Source organism: Hibiscus syriacus, unplaced genomic scaffold, assembly GCF_006381635.1.
Source record: "Hibiscus syriacus cultivar Baekdansim isolate YM2019G1 unplaced genomic scaffold, ASM638163v2 tig00117021_pilon, whole genome shotgun sequence".
In the NCBI taxonomy this organism is placed as follows: Eukaryota; Viridiplantae; Streptophyta; class Magnoliopsida; order Malvales; family Malvaceae; genus Hibiscus; species Hibiscus syriacus.
In genome coordinates, this window is record NW_024063527.1 from 1,416,001 (window position 1) to 1,437,106 (window position 21,106).

The 21,106-nt window shown below is 35.2% G+C and overlaps 3 protein-coding genes across 7 annotated transcripts; all 3 read left to right on the forward strand.

Annotated features, from left to right (window-relative positions):
• Positions 1-33: 33 nt before the first annotated feature.
• LOC120195890 (E3 ubiquitin-protein ligase MARCHF8-like) lies at positions 34-5,026 on the forward strand. 3 transcript variants are annotated; one of them, XM_039197831.1, is made up of 8 exons: positions 34-183; positions 810-1,120; positions 1,250-1,335; positions 1,709-1,855; positions 3,041-3,143; positions 4,070-4,182; positions 4,438-4,554; positions 4,703-5,026. In XM_039197831.1, exons 2-7 carry the CDS (start codon positions 898-900, stop codon positions 4,528-4,530), a joined length of 765 nt encoding a protein of 254 aa, XP_039053762.1. In that variant the 5' UTR covers positions 34-183; positions 810-897; the 3' UTR covers positions 4,531-4,554; positions 4,703-5,026. The 3 variants fall into 3 exon arrangements, with proteins under 3 accessions (XP_039053762.1, XP_039053761.1, XP_039053760.1); XM_039197830.1 differs by having other exon boundaries at positions 41-191; positions 811-1,120; positions 4,438-4,561; positions 4,680-5,026; XM_039197829.1 differs by having other exon boundaries at positions 41-191; positions 811-1,120.
• A 1,418-nt stretch (positions 5,027-6,444) lies between these two features.
• LOC120195888 (chaperone protein DnaJ-like) lies at positions 6,445-15,703 on the forward strand. 2 transcript variants are annotated; one of them, XM_039197827.1, is made up of 11 exons: positions 6,445-6,990; positions 8,063-8,131; positions 8,473-8,565; positions 10,717-10,838; positions 11,367-11,562; positions 12,420-12,595; positions 13,264-13,393; positions 13,902-14,062; positions 14,966-15,057; positions 15,224-15,323; positions 15,548-15,703. In XM_039197827.1, exons 1-11 carry the CDS (start codon positions 6,652-6,654, stop codon positions 15,591-15,593), a joined length of 1,524 nt encoding a protein of 507 aa, XP_039053758.1. In that variant the 5' UTR covers positions 6,445-6,651; the 3' UTR covers positions 15,594-15,703. The 2 variants fall into 2 exon arrangements, with proteins under 2 accessions (XP_039053758.1, XP_039053759.1); XM_039197828.1 differs by lacking the exon at positions 15,548-15,703 and having other exon boundaries at positions 6,446-6,990; positions 13,902-14,039; positions 15,224-15,317.
• Positions 15,704-16,289: 586 nt separating this feature from the next.
• LOC120195960 (signal recognition particle 54 kDa protein 2-like) lies at positions 16,290-19,966 on the forward strand. 2 transcript variants are annotated; one of them, XM_039197893.1, is made up of 9 exons: positions 16,290-16,574; positions 17,139-17,183; positions 17,234-17,292; positions 17,818-17,968; positions 18,061-18,209; positions 18,337-18,437; positions 18,553-18,710; positions 19,257-19,371; positions 19,483-19,966. In XM_039197893.1, exons 1-9 carry the CDS (start codon positions 16,344-16,346, stop codon positions 19,806-19,808), a joined length of 1,335 nt encoding a protein of 444 aa, XP_039053824.1. In that variant the 5' UTR covers positions 16,290-16,343; the 3' UTR covers positions 19,809-19,966. The 2 variants fall into 2 exon arrangements, with proteins under 2 accessions (XP_039053824.1, XP_039053823.1); XM_039197892.1 differs by adding an exon at positions 16,858-16,957 and having other exon boundaries at positions 16,294-16,574; positions 17,139-17,292; positions 19,483-19,964.
• Positions 19,967-21,106: the final 1,140 nt, after the last annotated feature.

Below are 21,106 nucleotides of genomic sequence, written 5' to 3' on the forward strand. Positions count from 1 at the left end.
TATCGTTTAATATTGGTCTGTAGCGTTCCGTCAAGGTTCTGCCCCGTCGATTGTTCCGTCTCTGTTTCTTATCCTTTCTAGAATTTGATTGACTTTCTTTATCTGGAAATTTAACTCTAAAATTAATCACCCAAATGCATATGAATATCAATGTTGAAGATCCTTAAAGCATTTCAATGTCAGGTCTGAGGGTTGCCCTTCAATCTTTCCTCCCACACTTGTGGAATTCTTAAAAGAAATTAATTCATATGCCTTTCCTTTTTCCCTTCACGAATCTTGGAAGAGCATCGATTTCTTTGATGTCAAATTAACAACTTGGGTCTTTCTTGATTTCTGTAGTTTTTCTGTAAGTTGTTCTTTTTCATAATTGAACTCGTTAAGATTTTGTTTTTCGTACACTGTATGGTGTTTTGGTTACCTCTTTTCATTTTTTTATGTAAAGGATCTTGCTTGATTGGTATGGTAGGAGGAAGAATAAAAGAATCAGGAAATTTGGATGGAAGAGAGAACGTTTAGAATCTTTGTAATTTTTCTCTTCGATTGATGCCTGCTGCTATGGAACTTGTTATTTGTTCAGATACGTATAAGAAAATCTTGCTAATTTATTAAATTTTTTGTATATTTGGTTGTATATTCTCCTCTTGCTAATTTACTTTTGGATTTTATACTAAGTTTGAAAGCAATTTAAATGTTGATTGCCTCATCTTTGGTGGTGTTATATTCATAGTGTATTGGTTGACCTTAATTTATTATGCAAGTTGTGTTTACGGATTAGAGTAATTTTATTTTATTTTTCCATATTTTTTCAGGTTCCTCAGCTGTTACTGAAATGTGCAGTGGGATCCATTGCTCGGGCAATGATCTTAACATTATAGTAGGGATACAATATTGTTAGCAATGCAATTAGTATCAAATGATAGTCGGAAGGAAAATATTTCTGAAAGAGAACCCATCTTATCTCAGTCTGCTGCTTCACAATCATCGGAAGAATGTGAAATTACAGCTGTTGGAGGGGATTGTATTGTTGTTGGTGAAGATTTGGAAGAAATTGATGTTGACGAAAGCAGCCATCTTGTGAATGCAGACCACCGACAATGCCGTATATGCCTTGATAATGAAGGTCTTACCACTTAAACATGTATTTCTATTTGATAAGTTTGCTATATCCATTTCGGGATGGTGGGATTTTCATTTATGTAAGAAAGCTGAAGATGACTTATCTTGAGGCACATGGTTGCTTATTTTTCAGGGGACGACTTAATTGCACCATGTCACTGCAAGGGCACTCAGAAGTATGTCCATAGATCTTGTCTTGATAACTGGAGGTCAACTAAGGTTCATGCTTGTTTCTTTGTTGTCTTCTCTTGCATTTGAAAAAAAAATTAGATGTGGAAATTTCTGTAGCTGCTTGTGGGATATTCATGTTTGAATGACCAATTAAGGGAAGTTGGGACACACTCATAATTTGAGTCTAGTATGAAAATTATTTTTAATTATTTTTACACAATATAATTTTGTATCCTACCATACATGAATATCAAATTCTCTTGCTAAAGGAATTTGAGTTTCCAACTGATGCCTGTTCGGGTTGTGTAAACACTCCTTGCCATATTGAATTTGAAATGCCTATGAGTTTTACTATCTTTATGCAGTGAAATTTATATTTGATAACTAATAGTATTTATTCTTCTCCCTTTTGTTTCTATAGGAGGGCTTTGCATTTGCCCACTGTACAGAGTGCAGGGCATTGTTCATCATACGCGCAAATGTCCCACCTGACCGATGGTGGTTGAGATTAAAATTCCAGTTCCTTGTTGCAAGGGACCATGCATTCATCTTTGTAATTGTTCAGCTGGTATGATGATATCCCATGCCATTTTACTTGTCTGGCATTTTCCTTGAAATGTTGATTCATTTGAAATTTTAGAAAAGTCTAGAGCCCAAAAATGGATTCTGTGATTATTGTCAAGTAAAACTTGTTTGGTGTTTATTTGCTGAACCCTGAGTCTGAAACCATATTTGATAAAGTTACCATGCTACATTCTTATTTTATTTATCTTTTCATCAATTTTCTTGATTTAAGGATACTTAGGTTGTGATTCTAGATTTAGTGTAACCCAGGGTTTTGTTAGCCTCTTCATTCTAGAGGGAATGGTATTAGGTTTTCTAGCTGTTACATGTTAATTTAATTAGTTTATGGTTGTAATGTTGATAGATTCATAACTGTTCTAACCTATAAGTTGAGTCCTATAAGCATTCGGAGAATTCAGATCAGGGTGTCCATGAAAATCTTTTGTACATAACACATGCACATTTTGTAACCTGCCGATTGAAAGCAAGGATATTAATAAAAGCTTTGAAATGATGTGGCCTCATTAAGGCCCGATTTCTGCCATTTTCAAAGTTTATTTGCTTAAGAAATGTGATTGCCTAGGGATCTCTTTTATAGCATACTTCCCTTTTGTTCTTAATCTTTTGCCTTCATATTGAATGCTGCAACCATGATCTTCTTGTTTATTTGTTTAAGAAATGTGATTTCCTAGGGATCTCTTTTATCGCATAGTTCCCTTTTGCTCTTAATCTTTTGCCTTAATATCGGATGCTGCAACCATGAGCTTCTTGTTTGCTTGATCATTTTATGCCTTCGAATCTAACACCTTTTCTGTACTAGACTGTTAAACTCCAAATTTTTCCTTAAACCTTCAAAACACAGTTCAATCTGTGCTTATCTGAATACCTTGGTCTAGGCTAGCATCCATGGTGTTATCTAATAGTTGCTTACTTTATCCACCCTTTTTAAGTTTTACTTTGAACTCAAACCTCTGGAAACAACTTTGTATCCAGACATGCTGCGATGTTCTCCCAGCATTCTTCTAGTGTGCGTCCTACAGTAACTTCCACAAGTCTTTTGTTCTTTTCTTTGTTACTCAAATGTAGGTTCAAGTTTAAGATGTGGGTATTCGTTCTATTCCAATGTGTTAGTCCAACATTCATTTGATGCTGCTGGTTAACTTGCAAACGGAAACCTTGTTTTGAACAGATTGTAACTTTCCTAGGGGTGGTGGTCTACAAGTTCTATGGAGAAGAACTAAGAGAAATGTTTGGTTATGATGAACACCCTTATGGGTTTTATACAATGGCAGGTACTGCTCTCTCCCCTTCTCCCCCACCCCGTGTGATTATGATAAAGGCTTTCAGGCACACGCATTCAGTCTTACAAGTTTTGTGCTCGGTTCTCGTCGTTTCTAATCCTTTGTTGGTTTATGATGCTTCATTTTTTTGCCACTGTGTATATCATACATGCTTGCACAGTTGATTTTGCAGCATGATCGTTATACAATTACAACTATTTAGGGATTATGCTGCTTCAAAACTTCATTTCTCTCCTGGTTTTTTGTCACCTCTCTTTAATTATTGGTTCAAATACATAACAAATTAAGCATGCTTTACTCCATTTTCAAATTAAGAATTAAAGTTAAATGAAATTTATTAAATCCATTAGTAAATAAATGTTTGGAGTGGGAAAACTCACCATGTCAATTTCCAGCCGAAATAATTTGTTGTAAATCTCAACAAAGAAGCATTTTCCCCTTGTTTTCACACTTTCATCATGTGCCTTTAATCTTTATTCAGTAATCAAGGTTACTATTACAACTAGACCAATTGGAATCATAGCTCAGAAAATATTACCCTTCTGTTTAAGCCTTAAGAAATTGTATGAAACTTCAGGGTAACTGATCTTGTTGCTTGAATGAACATTGTGGTTTTCTTGGAAAGGGTGAAGGATGCTTTGGTAAAATGACAAGAAATTCATTATGGCAGAAGCTCCTCATTAAGGTGTGAGGAAATCCTTTATAGATTAAACTAGAAGGCAACAAATAAAGAAAAATAGTGTGGTATTTTCTAAACTTGTGGGTAGTTGCGTTTATAATGTCTTTGTTCCAATAACTGGTCAGCATGCTTATGACATGCTACAAGATTACACAACTGGTCAGCATGCCGAGTTTACCATCTTCATGTGATGCCAATAAAGATTTTATAGTGTATTGTATTTTGGTTTGATGTGCAGTTTTAGCAATTGTTTCGGTGGGTTTGCTCTATGGTTTCTTCATTGCTATCATATGTGGTCAGAGGATCAATGAACGGCATTATCATGTTCTTGCGAAACAGGAATTAACTAAGGTATATCGTAAAAAATAGCTGAAAAAACCCTAGTTTTTTTGTTTGCTTTGATATGGTTTCAGTTTTACACCTTAGATATTCTAATTCAAAACTAACAAAACTAAAATTCTGGTATTCATTGTGTTCCGTTTCATATTCTTTTTTTGGCCTTTCTATCCTATCAAAATCCAAAATTGTAATATATTGTCTAGATTTGTTTATTAGTGTCAAAGCAGAAAATGTTTAGCATATCACATTCCCTGATGATGTTGTCAGGAATATGTGGTTGAAGACCGGGAGGACAACGAGAACACCCCGGAACTAGACCCCAGCCATGTGACAGAGCTAAGAATGTTGGGGCTCTATTAATTTGGTGGTTGTGCATTTCATTTGTTCTCCGGTGAGCAATTTTAACTGCAAATTAATGAATTCCCATTACCATGACTCTTGTTAATAGTACAAATGCATCCATAAAGTATCACTCTCGCTTTACGGAGGTTGACGTTTGTTTCCTGCAGCCATAAACTTCATACATGAGTAATTTTCCCGAGTCATTCTTGTAAAGTTGCCTCCCGTTTGCTTCAGTGTCTCACTTCATGGTACGGGCAGGTGGGCATACGAATCTAAAATCTCCCAAGCGTTGGAGAAGTTGCCTGCACAGTATGTTGAACTGAGCTCGTGTGCTTTCCGTCAACCCGGTTTGCCCTTTGAATGCCTAAATCCGTATACGGTCGGTCGGTGTTTGTTTGTGTATGTCATTGGTTTCGCTGAGAAATATACCTTTTTTGGTGTTCTTTTCACAGATTATATGATGAGAGATATGTGCAGAATGAATCTGTTTTGGTGATCTTTGAGAGTTACTAAAGTGGCTAAATTCTTAAATATTTACGTAAATGAATCTGTTGCTTCTTATTGACCAACTGGAAGTGCTTTAATTCATTAACTTGTACGTTTTTTCTGCGGAAAATCGTGTCATTTTATCTTAAGAGAAGGCGACCTAGTATTTATATTAACTAGATTTTGAAATTATTAAAATTTATTTCACTAATATAAACAAATATTGAAATTATTCCTTATTAATTATTTTAAAGCGAATGGTCAAATTCATAAAATTCAAATTTAACTTATCACCGTCATCAACAAAATTTTACATTTCTGGAAATCCAAGCTCATCGATTCTCTACAGTATTTTCTGTTCAAAATATTAGAAATAATTGATATAGCGTAAGTATAAAATTAGTTGACAACGAAGGTTTATTTTTTTTGTTTTATTTTCACAATGAAGATAAAAAATATTTATTTACTATTCTAAAAATTTTAGTAAAATTTACCAAATAATTATTTTAGATTTAAATACCGACTTTAAATATTTTAATAGATATTTAATTTAAATATCTTAAACATTTATTCTTACAAGGAACTCAAATTTTAGTATTAAATTTAAACATCTGAGATAATATTTCAATTAAAATATCGTTTTTATGAATAAATATATTATTTTCTCTGAGAGATACGATGAGAAATATGATTTCGGAGAGAAAATTATTTTAGGTAGAAGATCAAAGAGTTCGAGAGAGATTGTCTGTATAATGAGCTTTTATGATGACCCTTTGATGATTAGTGTTAGGCCTATGGTTAAAATGACTACTCATAGATCTGGTTGTCATATTTTAGATTTTCGCTCTAGTTTATTACGTGGTCTTATTAAAGGTTTAGTATATGCACTATAACTTACTCAGAAGATATGATACTCTTACGTCATGAGAATATGAGTTCCTTGAAAGTTGCAATAAACAAAGCAATATATTTAGAGGTCTCGAGTGACCAAGAGTTGGTAGTTTCTGAAAAGCAGCAACCAATGATTTTTTGTGAGAGATGTGATGAAAAATGTGGTTTGTGATATGAGATTGTTCAAGGTAGAAGATGAAAAAGTTTAAGAGAGATTGTACCCCTCTTAGGTTGCCTGCTGAGCTTTTATGATGATCCTTTGACGATTGATGTGAGGTTTAGGGTCATCATGACTACTCATAGATCAGTAGGTTAAATAGATCTACTTTTCATATATTAGCTTTCGCTCTAGTGGAACACGTGAGCTTATTAGAGGTCTAGTTACCGATTTAAAATTTTATTGTAACTTTTTAAAATATGATGAGACATTTATAAACTTATTTATAATAGAATGACTTGTAGTGTAATTTAGACAAGTTATAGAGAAGGGGAAAAGGAAATGAAAAGAATTTGTAAAAAAATGGAAGTATTGAAAAACGTGTCCGTTCAGTCCATGTACAAAAACAAAGCAACAAAACAAAATCCAATCTTTCTGGCTATGCCCTCCTCTCCTTTCCTTCTCCCCTTTTGCAGTTTCCACTGAAACTGTGGCTCAACAATTAAACATGAATTGCAAGATCAAACCCAAGTTTTTGTCTTATTGAGAGATCAATTTTATTGAACACCCTTTTCTCAAAACCACTTAGAAACTTCTTTTTTTAAATGGCAGCCACTACTTCCCTATATGTGCTGCCTTCATCACTTGGTTTCCCTAATGAAAGCCATTCCAACAGTTCCCAATCGTCTTCTTATGCTTGTTCTTATTCTGTTTTCATCAATGGTGGGGCCCGTCTCAGGTCCCACGACAGCTTCGCTTGTGTGAGTTTCCCTTCTTCTTCTTCTTCGGCATGTTCTTGGAGATTGAATAATGGTAGGGCTGGTACTCACCGTCTTGGGACGCTGGTGGTGGCTGCTTCTGGGGATTATTATGCTACTCTTGGAGTGCCCAAATCTGCTTCCGGTAAAGATATTAAGGCCGCCTATCGTAGATTAGCTCGTCAGGTACTTCACTCAGTTCAATTGTTGATTTATTTTTTCCTTCCATATTTTAGAAGTTTGTTCTGTTAGTTTTGCATTTCCCTTCTGGGTTTTGTTGCTGGTATGCTGTCTTGCTGAAATAGTTAAGGGTAGCCCAAGGAGATGTGTATCTTGCATAAGAGGAGGAAAAGCTATTTTCTTAGGTATTGAGTTATGATAAAGAGGGAATTATTCGCGGCAGAACCAGAATTTCTGATTGAGAGCTCAAGTCTCAAGTTTTAACTTTTGGAGTTGGTGAATATGAAGGAATGTTTGGTGGGTAGATTTTAGTCCTTACAATATACAAAATTTAGTAAATGGAAAATGTTAATAAGATTATGTATTTTTTTACTTTTATGTTCTCAATCTCGAAAAATAAATAAAAATGGGTCTTCTTTGATCTGATTTAAGTATATCATTTTTACACAAACCTTATCTTCATTCTTTGACTGATTAAACTATAACATATAATGGATCATTCTGTTGATGCTCTGTTTCGGTATGCGATGCTCAGCATTATTTTTTATGTGTAAAGTTTATTTGTGTTTAATTTGATTGCACTTGGCCTTTCCCAAGTAGCTGATAGGCAGCCAAATTTTATACGTCAATGAATAGAAAACTTTAAGCTTCTATGGCTGCTCCGGGAAAAGCTGTCTTAAATGTTTTGCTTTCTCATAAATAATCCTAGTTCACTAGTATGTCACTGTTGCAATCATATTATCAATGGAAAAATACCTATGGTTAGAATATAAATGATTCAATTTGTACCTCACAAGCTGGTGTTTTCTTTTGCTTTGAACTTCCAGATATGGCTTGATTCAATCAAGCTATTTCCTTCCCCCTAGGAAATAACCCTTCTGAGAAGGAAAACTGGTATTCTCCCTAGCTGTTTTCCAGTTTTCCATTCTTTCTTGTTGTAAATGTGCTCTCATATAAATATGAAGATACTAAGTTTGTATTGATACCGTAAACAGTAATGAATTGTGTATTTTTTATACTTTTTTTTTTAATTTCTCATTGTTGTACTGACATTGTAAATTTTCATCATCATTTGAAGTATCATCCCGATGTCAATAAGGAGCCAGGAGCAACTGAAAAGTTCAAGGAGATTAGTGCTGCATATGAGGTATGCACAAAAAGTTTTAGACCAAGATGTATTAATGTTGATTAGCATAAGCCATTTAGAATGCAAGGACTGTGAGTGCAGCTTTCATATTTTTACTGCTTTGAAATACTAAGTTACAACTTCTCTTGTTTATTATATGGTCGCGTATAAAGGTCTTGATATTTATAATGTTGGTTAACATGATTGTTTTATATTTTAATCCTTTCTCTGTTAATAACATTTCAATTTGTGGAGCTGGGAGTGCTGCGGATTTTCTTTCCTAGAGGTTTCTTTGTGTGAATTACCGTGTTCAATTTCATTCATCATGTTGTCTTTTGAAAAATGAATTGCAACACTGTCAGGTGTTATCAGATGATAAAAAGAGAGCTTTGTATGATCAATATGGAGAAGCTGGAGTCAAGAGTGCAGTCGGGGGACAGTCCAGTGCTTATACGGTATTCATTTACACTTGTTTGTGTGTATTTTAAGTTTGTACTTGTAAATCATAGCAGCAAGGGATATCTGGCATATGCTTGGAAGTCTAGACATGCTTTGCCTTGTCAATTTCATTGAAAGATGTGTTTTGGTTGTTTATTTCTAAATACTGGGTCGCCTGAGGGTAAGAATAATGCCGCTTTGAATATGGAATTCAACTAACTGATCATTGTGAGAAAGTCATTTTTATCAAATTGCCTGCCTGAGTCATTATCACATTTTTGCTTGCCAATTTATGATCTGTCTCTACCTTTAAGCAGTGACATTCTTTTTGTTGCATGGTTAGGGTTTTCCCCCCTTATGGAGATTTAGACTTCAATTGTTTCACATTAGACGAGAAATAAATGTCGTGCAAGCTATCTTTTTTGTGAAAAATATCATGATTGTTGCTTTATGAACTACTGATTTTCAAGAATAAACTTCCTGCACATACTTATTGGATTTGGAAATCGGTGGTCCAAAATCATTTCAAAGAGGATCAGTTTGGAGCTAAGTTTCGAAGTTTGTTTAAAGTACAAGTGGGGAATGGAGAGAGCATCAGTTTTTGGTTTGATAGCTGGGCGATTGATTCACCTCTTAAAGTGGTTTTCCCGATATTGTTTATTCTTTCTTTAAACAAGAATGGGAAGCTAAATGAGTTTGGAGAGTTTCGAACATCAGTTTGGTCTTGGCATGTTCAAATGAGAAGAAATTTGAGTGATTGGGAATTGGATCAGTTTTCTGTTTTAATGGCTATAATTCACAATATCACTCTTTTCCATGAGTGGTCAGATGGTTTGGTTTGGAGAGGGAATGGGGAAGGAATTTATACTGCCAATTCTAGTGTGAAGTCATGCTGTCCTGTTTCGACAGCAGACTCCTTTTGGATAAAAACATTTGGAGGGGCTTGGTGCCTCCTAGAGTGGAGGTCTTTATGTGGCAGATGGTGTATCAGAGATTGCCAGTAAAACAAGAATTACAAAGGAGAGGAGTTTCAGCTATTGTAGATGTTGCATGTCCTTTATGTAAAATGGAGGTTGAATTTTCATCACATTTATTTTTTACTTGCTTTGTGGCATGGACCCTATGGAATAAATTTTTGAAATTTTGGGGAGTTTGTTTGGTATTGCATGCCAATGCTCAAAGTTTTATGCTAGCTTGGGAAGATATGGTGCCTAATTCTAAAATTTGGTCCTTTCCGGGAGTGGTTCTATGGACTATTTGGAAATTTAGGAATGCCATTGTGTTTGATGGGGAAAGGTTAGATCAGATTGATCTATTTTTTATGGCAAGATGTAGGTTGGCTACTTGGTTCTTAGCTAACTCCAAGGATGTGTCTATTCTAAAGGACTCTCTCATTTCTGATCCATCTCTTGGGGATTGTTGCTATAATTCTAGGCTTTCAATCATCAAAATTGTGTCTTGGTCTCCTCCTCCAAAGGGATTTATAAAACTAAACGTGGATGCAGCAGTGAATGGAGATTGGAGGAAAAGTGGTGTTGGGGGCATTCTAAGAGTTGAGGATGGCTCGGTGATGGGTTCTTTCCAAGAGGCTGCTGGTCCAGGTCCTCCTCTGTTGATAGAGCTTATGGCAATTAAGAAGGGCTTAACTTTCTTTGCTTCGATTCATCAGCGGTTTAAGGAACGTTTAATTGTTGAATCAGACAGTAAACTAGCAGTAGATTGGGTCAAGAATTATGATCGTCGTCCCTATGTCTACATAGACTTGTGAAAGACATTGCTACTATGTTAAGAGATTTGAATGGTATTTTTAGATGGATTCCTAGGTCAGCCAATGTTGAGGCTGATAGTTTAGCTAAGGCTGGTATTGGCTAGTTTCGCTGTTTTGATAGGCTATTTTTAGGCTTTGGCCTGATTATTGTAAAGGGAGTGTTTATGTTTGTTTTTAAACATTATGTATCTTTCGATTATTAATGAATTCTAAGGCACACTTTTCCTCCTTTCGCTGATTAAGGAGCACTTTGTGATCCATTAATCATGAAGGGGGTTTTTAACGAGGCCTACTTTCTTATAAAAAAAAAACTAGCATGCAATAAGCCTATGCAGCATCAGTGATGCTAGACGTCTGTCTGTCTATGTATAACTCAGGCGTTAGTTTTCTTCTCCCGCAGACTAATCCCTTTGATCTATTTGAAACATTCTTTGGACCAAGTATGGGTGGTTTTCCAGGCATGGATCAAGCTGGATTCAGAACAAGCCGTCGAAGTACGGTTAGTAAAGGTGATGATATACGGTAAGTTGAGATCTTTCTTTGGTGTTTCAATGATTGTTACTGGTTCTTGATCATTATCTTTGGTTATAGTGAGTTTTGATTGACTGGTTGCTTTAGTATGTTTAATAAGGTTGCTACAGTCATCAATTCTTCGTTTTGGTTTATAATTATGAAATTGACCTCGTCTAACACTGTACTTATCTTTTGCTCAGTGAGTTTATTATTTTACAGCATTTCTTGTTTTTGCTGACAGTGTTTTCTTGCCTTGTATGATCACACTATTCTCAGTGTTTTCTGACAGTGTTTTATGCTCAAATCATGCTTCTCTCTGTTCTTTTCATTTTTCTTAATACTATAAAGAATACTACAAGTCAAACCTAAAATATTTAGTTATCCCTTCCCATTATATATCACTTGCCTAAGTGCTTTCTTTTCTATAAGATTCAAATCTTTCTTGTAAGTTTGGTTATGAAGAAATATTGTTTATGTTAGATAAGACTTGTTCAAAGGCTTTTATAATCAATGTTCTAATAATTCCAATAATTTCAGTTACGACATTACTTTAGAATTTTCGGAGGCTATTTTTGGAGCTGAAAAGGAATTTGAGCTTTCCCATTTAGAAACATGTAAAGTTTGTCTCGGAACTGGAGCAAAGGTTGGGTCAAAAAAGAGGATATGCTCAACTTGTGGTGGAAGGGGTCAAGTTATGAGGACTGAGCAGACACCCTTTGGCTTGTTTTCACAGGTAATTGGAAATTTTCTTGTGTAATGGACTTTTGGTCACCTCCACAAACATTTCTCAACTTGGCATTTTTCTATGTTTTAAATGCCTAACTGCGTTTAGGATCCGCTCCTTGGTGGTAGTAGGCATTCCATTTAGTTGTAACAATGACCTACTATCTACTTGATATACATTTATTTTAGCCAATGGTGAAATTGAGGTGGATTCTCTGGATGGTCGAATGGTGGGTTCACTGGTACTTGAGTTGGTCACATTATATGCTAACAAATAAAAAACCATATTGTGTAAAAAAGGGGTGAAAATGGAGAGTTTGACTCCAAAGGTCAGTTTTGTACAAAAGAAATGTGTATTTCCTTACCACTCAGAAATACTAGGAGACCCATGTAGGCACATTGTTAAAATTCCAAGACTACAGTGATAAAGATGAAGATTACAAGATAGATTCGGGAGATATTCTTGTCAATGAACCTTTCAATCCCGTAGAGAACTGATGATGCTTTCATGTAATGTATTTACTGCCATTTAAATTTTTGTATTTTTATTGATTCCAGATGTTGAACTTGACTCAAGAAACATAGAGGAAGTAACTCCCAGGACCTTGTTCTTTTCTGTTTTTTCCTGTCTTCATGGCAGAACAGAAAGATTAAAGGAGGCATTGAACGTTAATAATTTTTGTATTGGATGTAGGAAGGTTTTAATGTGGCTGCTAGATTAGGAAGCAAAAATGTTTGAATATTATGATTTGATGATTTTTTTTCTTTTCATAAATTGCGGTTCCAACCTTGATTTCTGCTCAGAATCTATGTGGTGATTTTGTTATAAGATGTTTCTTATATAGCTTCTCCGTTGCAACATGTTAGGTTTCTGTTTGTCCAAATTGTGCTGGGGACGGTGAAATTATTTCTGAATACTGTCGGAAATGCTCTGGTAAAGGGCGTATAAGAGTAAAGAAAAATATCAAGGTCAAAGTTCCTCCTGGGGTTAGTGCAGGAAGTATCCTCAGAGTTGCAGGGGAGGGTGATGCTGGACCAAAGGGGTATGTAGATGGACTTTTTTTGTATCTTTAGTCTTGATGATGTCTTCTGTTGTTAAAGGCTGATTGCATTCTTAAGTTACATTGTTTTTCAATCATACTAGTAACTAGGTAGGTTCTTCCTTTTAAAATATATAAGCTCATTTATATCAGCCATAGTGAGCTGGTATGAGAGTTGCTCCTAGGTTTCTTGGTAGACGTAACATTAGTTTATTGGCTATATTGTAAATTTAGAGAACTGGTGGACTGGTGGTTTCCTGAAGGAAATTAAAATACAACCGAAATTATATCTTACATTCTGACAGCCAAGTTATGTTATATCGAATCTTAATGGGTGGGTGAACTTCCAGTTTTACAAATAAAGAATTATGAAGTTTGCTTTAAGTTATGATGATAGCGATTTTCATTTTCTTTGGCTATGTTGGAATGAGCTTAACTTCTTTCAACTGTACTATGATTCCACTGCTTGTACTCGATATTGATACACACACACATTATCATTGACATATTGTCACAGAAGTGTTCTTGTAATGTCCCTTTTAATCATTCCACTTTATGTTAGTCCCTTTTCTTCTCGACTAGTATTTTTTTCTTATGATATTTATTTTGAATTCTGTTATCTATTTCTCTTCTCATTGAATATAAAAAGCTTTTTTGTGTTTTTTTTGCAGGGGCCCTCCAGGGGATCTTTATGCATATCTAGATGTTCAAGAGATCCCAGGAATTCAAAGAGATGGCATAAATCTTTTGTCAACGGTTTCCATTAGTTACCTTGATGCCATACTAGGGTCTGTTGTCAAGGTAGTTCAGTGTTCTCTCTCGATATATATTCATGCATTTAATCCTTGATGCTTTATTTTTCATATCGGTTCTTATAAGTTAAATTGTAAAGTTTTGAGTGAAAAAGCATGTATTTTTCTTTATTCATGCACAGTTTGGCAGAGTAAGTTTGCATGCGGTAAACACCTGTGTCTGCAGATTATCTTTGATTGTTTGGTTCTTATTTGGTTGAAGATTGTTTTCATTATCATATTTTTCAATAATTCAATTTGCTACCCTATTCAAGGTGCTATAACCTGGAATAACTTCAATCTGAGAGATGCACATGTCATTATGCCAAAAAGACTCTTCTTTGAAGTCTCATCCTTGCCGCGCACACCTAAGTGTTTTCGGTTTCCTTAGCTGTATCTGCATATCACTGTACTCATGTTCAAATATGATTTTTATGTGGGTGTTGGGTTCGGCAAGAAAAATGAAGAACCATAGAACGTTGCTTTATTAAATATTTGACTCCTTTTCACTAAAACAGGTGAAAACAGTGGAAGGGGTAACTGACCTACAGATCCCTCCGGGGACTCAACCAGGGGATGTATTAGTCCTTGCAAAGAAAGGTGTACCAAAGCTGAACAAACCATCTATACGTGGCGATCATTTATTCACAATCAAAGTAACCATACCAAATAGAATTGGGTACATGATTAATTTTTATTAGCATTTAATTATGTGGAAATAGGATAGCAGAACTGTTGTGAATTTTTATTAGCATTTAATTATGTGGAAATAGTGATTTTTTTTAGATATTTCTTTAGGACCATATTAAGTACCTTCAGTTGTAGGTCAATATCTCATAGATCCTCCATTTTTCATTATTAAGAAACATCTTTGCATCTTGTTAATTTAGACTAGTGTGTGTGTATGTCTATATATATATATTGTTAAGTAATACAAATGCCACTATGATAGGTTTCAACATAGAATTTTGCCATTTCATTTCAATATTGAATTTTCCATTATATTTTCAAATTTATTGATTTTTTTAATAAAACAAGATGATGAAATCGGAGTACTTTGGTGCTGCAACTTGCAAATTCCCATCAATTCCACTATTTTTGTCCAAAAATCTACAAAATTGAAAGTATAGTGGTCAAGTTTGAGATATTGAAGATTTGAAGTGCAGTTGCAAGACTCAATATTGACCTATTGTATGGTGGCAAATTCGGTCTTAGTCCTAGATGGAAAGAACACGTTCTTTTTAATGGCCCAATCAAAGTTGAGAATGGTGCATTGGTGCTATACTAGGATTTTTTTTAATTGCACTTTTTGAATCTTCTTAATGGGTTGCATAAAATAGTTGATGATGGGATATATTAAAATTCGATTATATTAGGTAAATTTATGGTGTTTTAGCAGAAACCCTAAATTAATAATCTTAATCATATGTTTTATGAAAATTGTTTACTAGTTACTGCAGTTTATTATGATGATCTCGCCTGGCCTGGCCAATTATCGACTAACATGTTCCCTCAACGACTTTAATTTATCTAAATTAGTTTTTTTCAGTAACTTCATGCTGATTCTTCCTTATATTTGCAGTGCCACAGAGCGAGAATTGCTCAAGGATCTTGCCTCTCTGAGTAATTCAAGCGGCAGTCGCTCTCGAATTCACCCAAGGACTCAGCCTGCAAGTAAGCAATGGCTTTTCAATTGATATCACTTTCACCAATCTTGGTTGTATGCAAAGAGTTGTTTTCTTTCTATTACGTCTCTCAAGATCAACGATGTGGTAACCATAGATGTTAGTGGTTTATTGTCTGAATTACAAGAATTTTATGTACATATTTACTCGTGCAGCCAAAGCTACCGGAAGTGATGTCAGTACCGATGCAGAGAAAACTGAAGAAGCAGCAAATGATGAGAGTGATCCGTGGACGAAGCTAAAAAATTTTGCCGGGTAATCTCTCTTACTCTCCATGTGTGTACGAGTTCTCGCGTTTCTTCATGCATGTGCTGCTCCTATATATATATATATAAAGAGAAACCTGCAATGAGATTTGATTCTTTTTGAACTGTTCATCCAAGCCAGATCTCTCTCGGTCAATATTTCCTTGCAGTTTTATTCGAGTTTCTTGTTTAGTTTCGGGTTTGATGACCTTAAAAAAAGGGATAATTTTGCAGGTCGATTGCAAATGGAGCTGCTAAATGGCTAAAAGACAACCTTTAATTTGATCGATGCCTCTGTGGATTGGGTAACATTTTGGTAGATATTCTTTCAGCCATGCTGTCAACTTAACTGAAGTTCTTGGCTTTGCACTAAAGAAGAAAAAATTAGAGAACCCTTGTGCATGGTTATTGACATTATTCAAATTTTAGTTAATACATTGGAACGAACAAGAAAACACCATTTGAGGACATTCATGTTCCATAATTCACCTTTCGAAATTGTGAAAAACAAAAGTGGTATATGGTATTTATTTAAGAATCATGGTTCTTAAAATCAGAAACATTGGTATACAGTATTGTTAAATAGTGAAGAGTATTTAAAAAAGATAATACTTTGTAATCACATTAGTTTAATAAAAAGAATTATATGATAATGAATGTTTAAACTCAAAATCTTTAAAAGTAACAATAATTTTTAACCACTAAAATCATTTTTGGTTTCTCTCTCAAAAATGTAAATTTAGAAGATGAAGTGGTGCTTAGGCCATTGGTTGTTAATGATATCGGGCGAAAACCTAAACCAAACGGGTTGGGTGGGTGGCGCAGCACTCAGCCCAAATCAATTACTTTCCGGTTTACGTTTCCTCAGAACTTGAATTACCGCATCTTCGTTCTCTTTTGCCCTTAATCAAATCAGAATCAGATTGATTGAACAATCGATTCATATATTTCTCGGAGTGGAAAACAAAAACCCTAGTTTCCTCATAAAGAAGAGAGGTATCCCCCATTTGATTTTCTCCAGAAAGCGAAAATGGTGTTAGCGCAATTAGGAGGGAGCATCTCCCGGGCTATCCAGCAGATGAGCAATGCCACCGTAATCGACGAGAAGGTTTTAAACGAATGCCTTAACGAAATCACCAGAGCCCTTCTTCAATCCGATGTTCAATTCAAGCTCGTTCGTGATATGCAAACTAATATCAAGAAGATCGTCAATCTCGATGATCTAGCCGCCGGTCATAACAAGCGCAGAATCATCCAACATGTATTTCTCTTCCAGGAATTAGTTCGGCGTTTTTTTCCCCTATTTTCTCTTCGAATTGGGAATTTCTTTCAAGTTGAAATACGTTTTTTTTTCCGTTTTAATCTTAGTATTGTGAGCCATTGAATTAATTTTGGGAATTTCCTCCGGATCCTATTATTGTGTGTGTGAACATTTCCATATTATAGAAAATCTTTAATCCAATACTTCAGAAAAGAAGAATGATTAATGCAAGCTTTACTTCTATTATAGATGGTTTCTTAAAAGGATTTGTTTTACACTATAGGCAATTTTTAATGAGCTCTGTAGGATGTTGGATCCTGGGAAGCCATCTTTCACTCCTAAGAAAGGAAAAACAAGTGTTGTGATGTTCGTGGGTTTACAAGGTAAGCTTTATTTTTACATCGTCATGAAGATTGAATTATGGTACAGATCGTCTTGAGAACTGCCTTTCTCCTATTTTTCTCAAACTTCTTGCCATGCTTCAAAATTCAAATGCTTTGCTCAGTTAGCATTATATGTAAGACCTGAATTTATACGTTGGTATCTATTTATGACTATATTCAGGGTCTGGAAAAACAACTACTTGTACAAAATATGCATATTATCATCAGAAAAAAGGTTGGAAACCAGCTCTAGTCTGTGCTGATACATTCAGAGCTGGTGCTTTTGATCAATTGAAGCAAAATGCTACTAAAGCTAAGATTCCGTTTTATGGGAGGTATTTTTTTTCATTCATTTTTCGTGGTATGGAAATGTGGAGTCTGGTTGACTGTTTGTTTCACATAATGGTAGTTTTTTTTTTTAATTTAAGTTCTTTACATGAGGATGTGAACAGAGAATAATGTTTTCTCTTAGTTAAATTTCAACAATGGTTTAAGGCATGTAGCAGATTAATAGAGTGTTTCTTAAATGTTAAAAGGGTATAGTAGAGAAGCATGAAAATACTAGCATGACGTGTATTTAGCTAGTTTTCTTTTCTATTTCTTGACGAAATAACGTATGTTCTACACATTTGTATATATTCCTATTGCGTCCAACTAAGCATGTTATTGTCTGATATGCATGAAATGCCCTTTATTCCATCCATCCTGGTGGATTTAAATGACTTTCATTATATTTCTGGAAATATATACTGTTGGTTTATGGTCATAATTCCTGACGTGTATTTTAACTCTTGAGAAAGTATTCATTACTTAAGTTTTCCCATGATTATATAGAATGATGTTTCTTGGTATATCTGCAGCTACATGGAATCAGATCCTGTGAAAATTGCTGTGGAAGGTGTTGAGAGATTTAAGAAGGAAAATTGTGATCTTATCATTGTTGATACCAGTGGGCGCCATAAACAGGAGGCTGCGTTGTTTGAGGAAATGCGTCAAGTCTCTGAAGCGACGGTATTGCCCAGATTTGAGATATTCATTTATTCTCTGGATAATTGATGCTAATCTTAGCACTAATGATTTTTTACTTCTTCTGTATTCTCCAGAAACCAGATCTTGTTATTTTTGTCATGGATAGTAGTATAGGTCAAGCTGCCTTTGATCAAGCTCAAGCATTTAAACAAAGCGTTGCAGTCGGGGCTGTAATTGTTACTAAAATGGATGGTCATGCAAAGGGTGGTGGTGCTCTCAGTGCGTAAGTACTGTGCTTGCTGCCTTCACTTGTATGTCTACTCAAGATAATATCTTCATTTTCTTTATCATTAAGCTGAGTTCTGATGATATTTATCATTAAGTACTGTGCTTTCTGTGGTTTGTACCAGGGTTGCTGCAACTAAGAGTCCTGTCATATTTATCGGGACTGGGGAGCACATGGATGAGTTTGAGGTTTTTGATGTTAAACCGTTTGTAAGCCGCCTTTTAGGTATGCATCTTTTCTGATTGTTATGTATGTATTCTTCAGTTCTAACCAAAGAAATGAGTTCCAGAATGATGATGATTGTTTGAAACAATATCATGGTGTTTACGCTTCTGAATAGGAATGGGTGACTTATCCGGATTCATGGACAAAATTCATGAAGTTGTTCCCATGGATCAACAACCTGAGCTTCTCCAAAAGCTTTCAGAAGGGACCTTTACCTTAAGGATTATGTATGAACAATTTCAGAACATACTCAAAATGGGTCCAATTGGGCAGGCAGGTTATTATTAACTACTAGTGTTTTGTTTTAACAGTTGTAGCTTTTCATTATTTTTCCATTGTTCATATATGTGAAATCTGATGACTGAATGTTTATTTTGGTTGTTTTCGGGTCTTAGATTCTCAGAGGTGCGTATCAATAAAAGTTTAGCATTTGATGTCAGACATTTTTGTAATTGTTGCAGTTTGCCGCTAAGTATTATTAATAAAAGTAATTCTTGCTTTATAGGCGACACCTTAGTTTAGACTAGGACAACTTTTTTGGAATAGACATAGATTTATGTAATAAGAGAGGAGATTTTTGCTTGATAATTATAATATAAGCTTTAATGAAAGGCCATTGCTCTCCTAACATATAAACCAGATGAAATAGGTGGCACTCCCTTCCATGTTCTGAGATCCGCCGAAACTGCTGCCTCTTAATTTATCTGGTATGAATTTTACATTCTGATAAACTATACGAGTGATTTTAATACTGTTGAGTTGTTGATTTGCTTGAGAACATTTTAAGCTAATAATTTTGTTTTGGTTGCTTTTCTGCAGGTTTTCTCAATGCTTCCAGGATTTAGTTCTGAACTGATGCCGAAAGGTCGTGAAAAAGAAAGCCAGGCAAAGATCAAACGCTACATGACCATAATGGACTCAATGACGAATGAAGGCAAGCAAATGTTCTGCTTTATTCAATTTCTTGAGAGAGTATATAGCTGGAGTATAGTATTTTAAAAAATCACCGGCTTTTCATTCATTGCTGATTGTTTATTTGTTGCAGAGTTAGACAGTTCAAACCCGAAGATTATGAACGAGTCAAGGATGATGCGGATAGCAAGGGGATCCGGTCGTCATATTCGAGAGGTAATGGAAATGATGGAGGAATACAAACGACTAGCCAAGTTATGGAGTAAGATGAAGGGGCTTAAAATCCCGAAGAAGGGTGAAATGAGTGCCTTGTCGCGCAACATGAATGCGCAGCACATGAGCAAGGTCCTCCCGCCTCAGATGCTTAAGCAGATCGGAGGTATGGGTGGCTTGCAGAACTTGATGAAACAAATGGGTTCGAGCAAAGACACGATGGGGATGTTTGGAGGTGGGGAATAAGCAACTTTTATCGGCAACATTGATGGTCTACTTGTAAGTTAACTCGACACTGCTTGTAGTTAAAGTATTGTGCTCGGTAGGCGATGAAAGCATCTGCAGTCCTTTCGGGTGAGACACTTGATGATGAGTCATGGATTAAGGCACATTTCTCTTTTAAGGTAATAGGTTTAAAACGAAGCTCCTTTGATTACTCTGTTTTCTTCTTCCAATTATCATTTTTAGATGTACCTTGTTAGTAAGAAAGTTTGATTCACCTTTTATTAGTAAGAAGGATGATTGTATTTATATTTGAGTATTTAACAGAGATGATCAATAAAAGAAATGCATGTTTTCTAAATAAATGGGATTCAGCATTTATTATCACGATTTTATTTCTTAAGTTTATCATATATATATATATATATAGATAGATAGATAGAGAGAGAGAGAGGGAGTCTACTTATATAATACGTAAAATTTAAAAGTTTTATATTGATTTAGAATATATATAAAATCGTTTTGAGAATTTGGATTAAACATTATAACAACATTTACGATAATTATATTAATATTTACGATAACAATATTTACTATAATTATATTTAACGGGTTCTTAGTTGGGAAGGAGAAAGCGATGCTGCTCTCGCACTTGCAACTTGCCGATGACTTGATCATCTTCAGCAATGCTTCCTTAGGGCAGATCAGGAACATTAAAAGGATTCTGCGTGTTTATGAAATAGCATCAGGGTTGCAGTTGAATTTAGGGAAAAGCAAGCTCTTTAGGATAAACATGGAGAATAATGTCCTGAAAGTGTGGACAAACAAAATAGGCTGCGCGGTCGGTACTTCCCCACAGAATATTTGGGTTTACCATTAGGAATGAAGGAGAATTCTTACTCAATGTGGAAGCCTATAAACCAGAAGTTCAAAGACATGCTATCCAGCTGGAAATCGAACTGCTTTTCCGTTGCAGGCAGACTGGTTTTGATAAAATCTGTCTTGAACGCTCTGCCCTTATATTTTCTATCATTATTTAGGATGCCTGCAGCATTATATAAGAAACTTAATTCCCTAATGACAAATTTTTTGTGGAGGAGGGTTGATGAGAGGAAAAGAATACATTGGGTGAGCTGGTCTAAGATAAGCACTTCGAAGGAAGAGGACATTTCATAATTCGGAGGTCTCTTACGGAAACTGTTCTCAACCTGGTGTTGGGGGAAGTCTACTATTTACCTCCTCTTACCCCATATATACGGGAAAAAGGGACAACCATTTTTATAATCTGGATGGGAGCTTCATTCTCCCTGGAAGACCAATTT

Excerpts from the sequence above, each read along its gene's own strand:
- LOC120195890 (XM_039197831.1), top strand. The coding sequence starts at position 898 with ATGCAATTAGTATCAAATGATAGTCGGAAGGAAAATATTTCTGAAAGA. Across the intron at positions 1,336-1,708 it reads ATAACTGGAGGTCAACTAAG|GAGGGCTTTGCATTTGCCCA; the intron begins GTTCATGCTTGT and ends TTGTTTCTATAG. Across the intron at positions 1,856-3,040 it reads TCTTTGTAATTGTTCAGCTG|ATTGTAACTTTCCTAGGGGT; the intron begins GTATGATGATAT and ends TGTTTTGAACAG.
- LOC120195888 (XM_039197827.1), top strand. The coding sequence starts at position 6,652 with ATGGCAGCCACTACTTCCCTATATGTGCTGCCTTCATCACTTGGTTTC. Across the intron at positions 10,839-11,366 it reads AGTAAAGGTGATGATATACG|TTACGACATTACTTTAGAAT; the intron begins GTAAGTTGAGAT and ends CAATAATTTCAG. Across the intron at positions 11,563-12,419 it reads CCTTTGGCTTGTTTTCACAG|GTTTCTGTTTGTCCAAATTG; the intron begins GTAATTGGAAAT and ends GCAACATGTTAG.
- LOC120195960 (XM_039197892.1), top strand. The coding sequence starts at position 16,344 with ATGGTGTTAGCGCAATTAGGAGGGAGCATCTCCCGGGCTATCCAGCAG. Across the intron at positions 16,575-16,857 it reads AGCGCAGAATCATCCAACAT|GCAATTTTTAATGAGCTCTG; the intron begins GTATTTCTCTTC and ends TTTACACTATAG. Across the intron at positions 19,372-19,482 it reads GGACTCAATGACGAATGAAG|AGTTAGACAGTTCAAACCCG; the intron begins GCAAGCAAATGT and ends TATTTGTTGCAG.